Source organism: Chlamydomonas reinhardtii, chromosome 17, assembly GCF_000002595.2.
Source record: "Chlamydomonas reinhardtii strain CC-503 cw92 mt+ chromosome 17, whole genome shotgun sequence".
Lineage (NCBI taxonomy): Eukaryota > Viridiplantae > Chlorophyta > Chlorophyceae > Chlamydomonadales > Chlamydomonadaceae > Chlamydomonas > Chlamydomonas reinhardtii.
In genome coordinates, this window is record NC_057020.1 from 3,167,991 (window position 1) to 3,178,201 (window position 10,211).

The window sequence follows — 10,211 nt, forward strand, 5'->3', positions numbered from 1 at the left end:
GTCAGACACCTTGCGGTGTCGCAGTCTGGAACTGCATGGACTCTCGTCCACCGCATCGCACTGAAAGCACAGCCGCGGGCCATTTCGGTTCGTGGCCTTGAATTTTACACTTATTTATTTGCTGATTGGGGGCGCCGCGCACAAAGCGTGCGCACAAAGTCTATCATCGTTTTCGGCTTGCGAACGCTTGAAGAGCGAGTCCCGCGTCGCCAACGGCTTCTTGCATGCGCATAATGACTCTTTACTCAGTCTAGGATACTTGTATCACCAGCTTTCCGACTTGAGCGCAGCTGACATTCCGCAATTCACGGCACACCGGCGACAGCAACCCACAGAAATGTCCCAGGCCTCGCTCTCGGCCCTCGAGGCCCAGATGGCCGAGGTGTACGCCAAAATTGCGCAGGAGCACGGCCTGGCGACGGCTATGCAGGTGCGGGTGTGGCGGTACACCGTGGGTGGCGGACGGGGTAGCGGTGCCGACGTCAGCAAGACGCGGCACCGATCACCGGTTTTGCTCCCCGCTTCCTCCCTGATCTTCTTTACTCGTTTTTCTCTCTTCATGCTCGACCGAACACGCTCTACCCTTGTCCGCCTCCGCAGGCTCTGGGACGCCTGATGATCTCAGCCCCAAGTGTGGCCCCGCCCACCGCCGCCACGACGGTGCCCACGCCAGCCTCCGCCGCGGCGTCCACGCCCGCCGCCGATGCTACAGCCGCCGTCGGCTCCGCGGTGCAGCCTCACGGCGCCACAAGCCCCTTCAGCGCCACCACCTCCTCCGTCCCGGGAGCAACCACGTCCGCGCCTGCTGCGCCGGCCGCCACACCTAAGACTATTCCTAAACCCGGCGGCGGCGGCGGTGCCGGCGCCATAGGTGCCGGCGGCGCCCAGTCGGACACCTCGCCACCCAGCGAAGGCGCGACCCAGCCGTCTCCGTCGCCGTCCCCGGCTGGCGCCAACGGTCTGGCGCACGCGCGCACACTGGAGTCAGTGCACACGGTGCCGTCCGCCACGCTGTCGCAGATGTGGGTGCCGCTGTGTGGGCGGTCTGTTTTCACAGAATCCATCAAGAAACAGAGGCACGGGGGCACGGGGGACAGCACAGTGTAGTCAGCTTAGCTGAGTCTCGGGACCGTGCCGGTGGTGGCAGCAAGAGAGCGCACGAACGGGCACATTACGAGCACGTGTGGGGGCGCACATCCCTCGCACTCGCGATGCTCCGGCGATCTTGACGTCGGGGCGCCAACCCTCTTGCACCTCTCCTCAAATTCCCGCACACAGGCCCTCCGGCATCATGTCTCTGGTCAGCCCCTCCGCAGCCGCCAGCGTGGCCGATGCCGACGAGGAGACCAGCCCCTCGCAAAAGATCAGCGGCAGCGACCCGGACGCAGTGGAGGCGGCGGCAGCAGCAGCCGTGACCTTGGGCACGGCAGGCGCGGCGGCGGCGGTGGCGGCGGCGGCAGCTCCTGCTGCAGCGCCGGCGGCGCAGGCGGTGGCGCCAGGAGCTGTGGGCGCCCAGGGCCTCACAGCGAGACTGGCGGCAGCGGCGGCGGCTGGTGCGTCTGGGGGCGTGGCGCCGATGGACGTGCCGCGTGCGGCGGCGGCGGCGGTGGCGGCGGTGGCGGCTGCCAAGGCGGAGGCGGTGGCGGCCGCGGAGGCGCGCGGCGAGGGTGAGCCGGAGTCGCCCAAGAGCAACATCAGCGGCAGCGTTCGGACCGGGTAGGTGCAGGACCAGTTCAGACGTCTTGTGGGAATGGGTGTACATGGGTGTGCGTATGAAAAGCGAGCCAGCCTTTGGGGTATTTATTCGCCATTCGCACTGCCATACGAGTAGGGTACACATTTAAGGTACGTGCGTGTTCTTTGTGAGCCTTGCGTCAGGTGGTGTCGACCCCCTTTCCCCGGGTGCTTGCCAACAACACACACACGCACACACACACACACAAACACACACACACACACACACACACACACACACAGTGGGGAGCGGGAGGCCAGCTCCCGCCAGCCCACGGCGCCACACACGCGCACACACTAGCACACGTCCAGCAGTTCAGGGGGTTCGCTGCTTTCTAGTGCTCCGCAACCGACGCCCGCCGACTTGACCCCATGCAGCCGATGACTCCTTATAAGTTTCTCGACGACCACAGCCTCGCTCTCTTTTTCCGCAATCATTAGTGCGCCGGGACTGGGATGCGTGTCCTAGCTTGCTTGCTGCACGCCGCCCTTAACATCGCTGTCGCCATTTTCCCTGCTCGTGACACTTGCTTGCTGCCGCCCTGTGCCTGCAACTCCTCTATCACCCGTAGGTGAGCTCGACTACGACCAGCGGGCGGGAATCAGGGCATTAGGCGTGCTGGGTCACCGTTGTAGCGCGCCCAGGGCGCGGCGCATACAATGCATATGGGTGTCACTCGGGGTCAGGTCGTTCGTCGATCGCCCGAGGGGGGGTTCCAGGCTTTTTGCGGGTAAGTATGACTACCGGGGTCGACACGGCTACAAGACACTCGGTATCGGTAGGTATCCGTAAGTAACTCCGGCGCGCCGTCTGGGCGGGCTTCGTTTTGTTGTTTTTTTCAACACACACAACACACACACACGCATACACATACACACACGCACACACACACACACATACACACACAAACACACACACACACACACACACACACACACACACACACACACACACACACACACACAGGTGCGGGGAGCGGGGTTTTTTCCCCCGCCAGCCCGTGGTGCTGACACCCCGTTTGCATTTGCCGTCATGCATGCGCCCATGCCGTCCCCCGCCTGTTTACTTGCTCGTGGTCGCCCACCCTCCGTCTCTTTCCCAAATCGCGCAACCCCTAGTATAGTTAATTGGGCTGGGACTGGGCTGCGTGTTTGCTCTTGCCCGTCGCGCGCCGCCGCGCTAACATGTTCCTTCGCTCTTGTTCGTGACACTCCCCTGCTGCCGCCCTGTGCTCTGTTGTTTTTCTTATTCGCTCGTAGGTGAGAATTTCATCGAGGATTGGGCGGGAGCTTGGACTTAGCGGCCAGGAGTAGCGACGCGGAGCTAGGAATCGTAGGAGTGCCTGGGCCTCACGGTACCGTGAGCACATGCATGGGTTTGCACCCTTGAGAGCGTGTGGACACTAATTCCCCCTCGAGGTTAGAGTAGCGGGGTTGCGCGATTTCCGGTTGGTAAGACCGGCGGCTCACCGCAGCAGGTATGCGAGGTAACTTCAGGTAACATCCGTAAACCGTCGCTTTGCTGCATCGCATACACTGTCTTTGCGCAACGTTTTCCTTGTGCTCTTTAACACACAGGTTCGGAACGTTTTCCTTGTGCTCTTTGACACACAGGTTCGGCACCCCCCGCAGCGGCTCGCTGTGGCAGCGCGCCGTGAACCTGAGCAAGGGCGTGTCGGACCCGTGGGCCGGCCGCAACCTGCACACGCTGCCCATGGAGCGCGCGGTGCGGCAGCGCTACAACGCCATGAACGGCACGTGGGTCACGGACGAGGGTGAGGGAGGCAGGCTGGGCTTGAGAGAGGGGGGAGCGGCAGGCAGTCGGTGGCAGCGACGCATGCGGAGGGATGCGGTACTGGGGTGGTATGGGGTGGCGATGGCTGGTTGTAGGTAGATGTACTGTGTGATGCTGGGGTGGTGCTGGTCTCGTTGGATGAGCACGCCTCCTCGTTCCCTCCACAGTGCTTGTGAAGATGGAGGGCAAGCCCTTCGCCGCGGGCGCCATGCGTGAGTGCTTCGCCGCAAAGAAGCTGAGCACCTTCACACACAACGTGGACTGGCACAAGGCGCAGAACATGGTGCGTGAGGGTGCGTGAGCGTGCGTGAGCGATAATTTTAATCGTGTGTATGTGAGCACAGGGGCAGGCAAGACGCAGGATGATGAGTGTGCGATGGACAATTGTGCGGCGGCTGGGCCTATGTGGGTTTGGCTTGGCGCACGTGACTGTCGTGTCGCCATGCGTCACCATGCGGCACCTACCCGGCCTCATGCTGTGTCACGCCGCGCCCGCGCCTCTCTCACCCGTCCGCCTGCCCGCGCCCCGCCTCGCTGCCGGCCGCGCCACACACGCAGGTGGCCAAGCGCTACAAGAAGGAGGGCGTGCGCAAGAGCGTCTACTACAACGACGTGCTCGTGCAGGTAAGGGCGCGTGTGCGTGCGCGTGAGCTTGAGCGTGAGCGTGAGCGGATGCGGGTGCGGGTGCGGGTGCAGATGCGGATGCGGATGCGGATGCGGATGCGGATGCGGATGCGGATGCGGATGCGGATGCGGGTGCGGGTGAGCGTGGCCCGGCACCCGGCAGGGTGGCTGTGGGCTTGTGCTGCTCCGGCCTTGCCGCTGTTCCCACTGCACATCAGCACTTCTAGACTTCGTACTCAACCACTACGGCCTCCACGGACGGCTATCTCGCCTCCACCTTGCAGATGGACGCCAAAATGCTGGGCGAGTGCTACAACCGCACCGACCCGCCCAAGCAGGTGGACGTCATGCAGTGCGCCATCCTGCACTTCGCCGGCCGGCCCGGCGGGCCGCTGTACGCGGTGGAGCAGCTGATCGAGGGCGACTACGTCAAGTACAACAGCAACAGCGGCTTCGTCAAGGGGGACGACGTGCTGAGGAACACGCCGCAGGTGCGGCGGGCGCGGGGCCGCGGGGGCGGGGCCGCGGGAGCGGGGGCGGAGAGCGGCAGTGTGGCTGTGGTGGGATGGAGTGAGCCCGATCCCAGCATGTACCGTATGTGCCATTGGAGGGCATAGGCATGTCGGGTAAGCCTGTGTAAGGCCTCTGCAACCTGCCCATCTCTGTCCTTAACCCTGCCCCACCCTCCCAGGCGTTCAGCCACTTCACGTGGGTGCTCACCCGCGGCCTGAAGATCTGTGTGGACATCCAAGGCGTGGGCGACCTGTACACGGGTGAGCAGCGCAGGGAGCCCGCAGCAGGGGGAGGGGTAAGCCGCTCATATGGAGAAATGAGTGGTTTAACCTTAAGTATGAAAGGAGGGCCCAGAGCCCAGGTGGCTGCATATTCCCTCCTGCGGGTGCCGCCACATGCCCCCTGACGGATCAAAGCATCGGCCACGCTCTCCTCCTCGCTCTCTTGCATCGGGTTCGGCTCCATTTGGGCTGGTATACACACCTGCACGCCCACGCCACACAGTGCCTGCTCGCCGCCGCCCTCGTCCAGCCAGTCATGTGCCTGCACACCCACACGCACGCGCCCCCGCCTCCACCTGCCCACCCCCTTCCAACGCCTGATGTCTTGCTGTCCCCTGATTCCACTCCTTCCATATACCATCCTGTCACCAATTTCCTAACCTTGCCAGGCCCCCATCCCACCCGCCACCCCGCCCCCCCACCCCTCAGACCCCCAGCTGCACACGCTGGACGGCGAGGGCTACGGCGAGGGCAACCTGGGCCTGCGCGGCATGGCGCTGTTCTTCCGCAGCCACGAGTGCAACGCGCTGTGCTGCAGGCTGGGGCTCAAGCCGCTGGACAGGTGCGGGGGCACTGGGAGGAGGGCAATTGTGTGTGAGAGGGGGGGAGGGGTAAATGGGGTGCATGATTGGGGAGGCGGGTGAGGGGGATCCCGCATGGGGTAAATGATACTGGGGGGGGATTCTGGGGATGGCCTAAGGGTGGGATTACAGTGGAGATGTGAGAGGCAGGCCGGGTTTTAGCGGCTGGCGGATGCACCACGGGAGTGACGGAGATAGACATCTGGGGGCAGGCGCTCCAGTCAGGGACCACGTGTGGCACGCACCCAGCTGCCACCGCACCGCACTGCGTCGCTTGCACCATTATCTGGCGCGCTCCTCTTGTGCTCCCCGGCACCTGCCACCCACTTTGTGGCGCCTGCACGACCGAGCCCGTGTGAGTGTGTGCTGCAGGTGTGACGCGGACGTGCGCGCCCAGGGCTACAGCTCCACCCCCGCCTCCGCCAGCGCGTCCACCCCCGCGCCTGCCACCGCCGCCCGCACCATGGCGCGGTCCAGCAGCTACCGGGTGCGCAGGCATGTGATGCATGGGATTGAGCTGGATGAAGTATGCGTGTGTGTGGTAGGAGCTGCGGGAATGAGTAGGTAAAGAGCACAGGCTTGGAGCCGGCGGTGCACAGGACCTCCTACATGACTGAATTCGCTCTGGGCTGCGCGGGCAAGCTGCCTCAACCAAGGACCCCCAACCCGGCTTCCGTACGTATCCGCTTTCTCCTGCTGTGTGTGTCTGCCCTCGTCCTTCAGAAGCGCATGGCTGCTGCCAAGAAGAAGCGGCAGCAGCAGCCCGAGGCGGCGTGTGCGGAGGAGGCGTGTCTGGCGGCTCTGAAGGAGGTCCCCAGTGAGTGCCGCCGTGCCGCGTGCTGGGCTGGGAGCGAGCGCCAGCCCCTACCAACCCCGCTCGCCCTCATCATCGAGTACTGCTGCATTCCCTTCCTCCCCCCACCTGGTTTCCCACTCCAACTCCTCCATCCTCCCTCCCCTCGCTGCTTCTTGATTAATATTGTGAACGTAACCCTCCCCGCGTCTGCTATAATACTTTTCCTGGCTACGCCTTCGATTCTTAATTACTCATGAGTGTAACCCTCCCCCTGTTACAGGGGAGACGCCCGAGTCCCTGGTCCACCTGGAGATCGCCAAGCTGTACGGCGAGGTGGTGCTCCTGCCCGACCTCAGGCCCAACGAGGACCCAGACGTGAGCCACTCACCGCACCGGCGCGCCGGCTTGTGTGGCCCCTCATGTGTGTAAAAGAGCAGAGGAATACAAAGCGCAAAGACAGCGTGTGCGCGAATCTAGGGAAGCCGCGCATGGCAATCGCATCGCACGTGCATGTGCGAATGTGAGTGGCGGTGTGAGGGCTGCAGTTGGCTTCCCCCCAGCAGCCCGACTGCTGTAGCGGACCGGTCGGTAGTTTACGTCGTCATCTCCCTGTGCCCTGCCCATTCAAGCACGCCCGCGCCCTAGGCCCCGCCCACAACAAGCCGCTCCTCCCCCGCCCTGCCTGCCTCCCTGCTCCCGCTCCCCAGGACGCTCTGCGCGGCGGGCTGTTCCATTTGAATGCTGCGGCCCAGGGCGGCTGCGTGTTGGCGCTGCTGGTGCTGGCGCGAGCGCACTGCGGCATTGACGCCACCGCGCCGCAGTTTGCGCAAGTGTTTAAGGTGCGGGTTAGGGGATCTGTTGGGGGGAAGGCGTTGTTTCCCACCACCACCTGGTGTCGGGTGCGATGCTAGTGTGCATGTGAACAGCCTTGGCGCTGCGGCCGCGCCTGCGCCACGTCGGTTGGTTGCGCGCCGTGCGCCATGGCACCCCAACGAACTGCTGGCCGCCGCCGCCGCCGCCGTCGTCGTCGAGCCGCCCTCCCCCCACCATTCCACAACCATGACGCAGGTGGGCACCAAGCAGCGGCTGTTCCAGGCGCACGTGCGTGTGGCCTGGCGCTGCACGCTGCTGGCGGCAGAGCGGGGCGTGCGCGGCGCGGCGCTGGCGGCTGCGAGCGCCTACGCCTCCGGCAGCGGCCTGTTCGGGGAAGAGGTGCTGGACGGACTGGGGCAGCCGGCGCAGGTGCGGCGGGCGGGGGCGGGGGCGGGCTACGTGGCGCAGGATGATGTCTGTGGGGGGGGGAGATCTACGGTATTTCACCATCCCCATGAGACCTGGATCTTGCACCCCTTTCCCTCAGGCGGCGCGGTGGTATGCGGCGGCCCTGGCGCTGCCCGACCTGCTGGCGGCGGCGGAGGCGGAGGAGGCGGCGGCGGAGGCGGGCGGCGGAGGCGACGATGTCATCCGCGAGGCCGATGAGGAGGAGGAGGACGATGAGGAGGACGCGGAGGACGGTAGCGAGCGGCGCAGTGGGAAGGCGGAGAGCGACGACGTGAGTGGTGTGTTGGGGCAGCGGGCTGGTGTGCGGCTGGTGCAGCCGGTCAGCCGGTGGGCGGGGCGGTGGCAGTGGAAGGTGCACTCTGCCTGGGGCCGTGCTGATGGCCTGATGTGCGTGTCGCTGACCGGCCGCGGTTTCCGCCCTTGTGTCCTTGCTCCACCTTTTCGACTGGTTTCCAACCATGCAACCCAACTCTGTCCACCCCAGGAGCCGCAGTTCGAGATGTCGGTCATGCGCGCTGCCAGCGACCGGGACAGCGATGCAGGTGGGTTAGGCGGTCTCACCAGGGGTTGTCGCTGCTACCGTGCGCGGTCGCGCTTCTGCATCATTCCTGCCAGTGTGCGGTCGAACGGTCGCCGAACTGGCCAGCCCGTGCAACCTGTATGCGACCTTCCCTGTGCACGGCAGTGCACCGCCACGGCCTATCTGACTTGAAGAACACCGCTCGCGCCCACGCCCCCACGCTCGCTGGCTCGTGCAGGCATGCTGCCCGACCTGCCCATGCTGGGGTCCGCCGGCAGCACTGTGAACCTGTCCGCACTGCGGGTGCCCAAGATCGAGGAGCTGCGGCCCAGCAAGGCCTTCCTGCACCGCTGCAAGCTGCAGGCGGAGGAGGAGGCGGCCGCGCTGCCGGGGGCCAGCGCCGCCAAGTGGGTGGCGTGCTGGGTGCTGGGGGGTGCTGGGGTGCTGGGGGGCTGGGGCGGGGTGCTGGGGGGCTGGGGCGGGGTGCTGGGGGGCTGGGGTTAACGTTGAACCGATCTAGGGTGCTGGGGGTGCTGGCGGCGCTGCGCTGGAGTACGTGGATGTTTGGGCGCGGCCCCGTGGCGCGCGGCGTTTTCCGTAGCACCCGGGCACCGCACCGTCCTTCTCCGCCCCGCCCCCGCTGCTTCTCGTGCTCATGCTCGTCGTCTTCGCATAGTCTAGTTAGTCTCTTTGCTCTTGCCTCCTTGCAGGTACGAGATCCTGTTCAGCTACGGCAGCCTGCTGCTGTCGGGCGGCGAGGGCCTGGCACCCGATCCCGCCAAGGCGGCGGAGCTGCTGGAGGCCGCCGCCGAGGCCGCCAGCGAGGCCGGGAAAGGCAAGCTGGCGCAGCGCTACTACGAGCAGGCGGCCAAGGCGCAGGCGGCGTGCGAGGAGTGAGCGGACTGGGGTGCAGGGGGACTGGTGTGTGTCACGACTTGCACTAAGAGGTGCGCTTCACGGTACCCCAAGCCAGGACGTCATATAATTTTCGCCCGAGATCGTGACAGTTAAGTATGCGCACAGGTGGGCACGGTGTGTACAGGCATGCGGGGGCGCACTGCTACCATGCGTTAGACATTTTGGGATTATGCCGGGTGTTTGACTACAACAGTCAAACGGTGATGGTTGGCAGCGCGGTTCATCAGCACTTGCGCATGGGCGAAGCGCAACGGCGGGGTCATCACTATCAGCATACTTTGCATGCACGGAAACATACCGAACCTGGCATCGCCCTCATTGCGGATGCTGGTGTGTGGCAGCGCTGTTGTCGTGATTGCGTGCACCTTTGAGCGAGTTTGCAGATTATGGTCCCAGTTTAGGACTTCGGGAAGGTGCGAAACAAAGTTACGGCGCGGCAAGTGTGGATGATAGGATTCAGTGGGGGCCGGGGCTCCAGCGGTGCAGGCGACCCGACGCTTGCGGACGCGGTCAATGCTGTTTTGCATGGTGCGTGGGAGTTGCGTGGTGCCCAGGCATACAGGTCGTTTTTAGCCGGCTCGTGTGCGGCCACAGCCAGGCGGGCTCCCTCCTGTGGTGCGGGTCGTTCCTTGTGGTGACTGGGCATTGCGTGGGAGCAGCAATTGGAGCGGCAGCGGCAGAGCTACTCACTGACAATGCGCACGCCATGCGGCATGTCCGCTCGGCGCGTAATGATCTGTAGGTGACGGAGCCTGGGGACGTCGGCATTAGTGCAATGCCGTAAGCGGGTTGTGCGTGTGGCAGACACTCGAGCTCTGGCGCTCTGTATGTCTAGAAGAGGCGTCTTGGGTGCAGGCTGCCGGTGGACACTGGCTATCAGGTTCTGTCACCGTATACAATCTTGATACAGCAGGCTTGGCTAGGCGTGCCTACGGAACGTAAGCCCAAGACAGGCTGTGAAGACGACTCAATACGATGCATTTTCATGGTGCAGCGCCAGGACACCCCCTGCGCGGCGCAACTACAAATCTACAATCCAGGAGATTAAGTAACAGCTGCAAATCTGCAATCCGCTCACCAGCTTGTAGGGAGCTCTAGGGCTCTGGGCCCCAGCCGTGGCCCCCACAGGGGCAGCCACCTGGTGGCGGCGGCGGGATTGGGCCAGAGC

General features: G+C 64.6%; 1 protein-coding gene across 1 annotated transcript; it reads left to right on the top strand.

The window, feature by feature from the left end:
• The first annotated feature begins 85 nt into the window (after window positions 1-85).
• On the top strand, window positions 86-10,097 carry CHLRE_17g721850v5 (uncharacterized protein). The gene is made up of 18 exons (XM_043072272.1): window positions 86-430; window positions 601-1,022; window positions 1,279-1,716; window positions 3,349-3,509; window positions 3,697-3,812; window positions 4,088-4,153; window positions 4,438-4,644; window positions 4,845-4,926; window positions 5,377-5,509; window positions 5,901-6,015; window positions 6,252-6,345; window positions 6,605-6,699; window positions 7,032-7,163; window positions 7,393-7,566; window positions 7,685-7,876; window positions 8,090-8,147; window positions 8,364-8,532; window positions 8,836-10,097. Exons 1-18 carry the CDS (start codon window positions 338-340, stop codon window positions 9,020-9,022), a joined length of 2,934 nt encoding a protein of 977 aa, XP_042914731.1. The 5' UTR covers window positions 86-337; the 3' UTR covers window positions 9,023-10,097.
• Window positions 10,098-10,211: the final 114 nt, after the last annotated feature.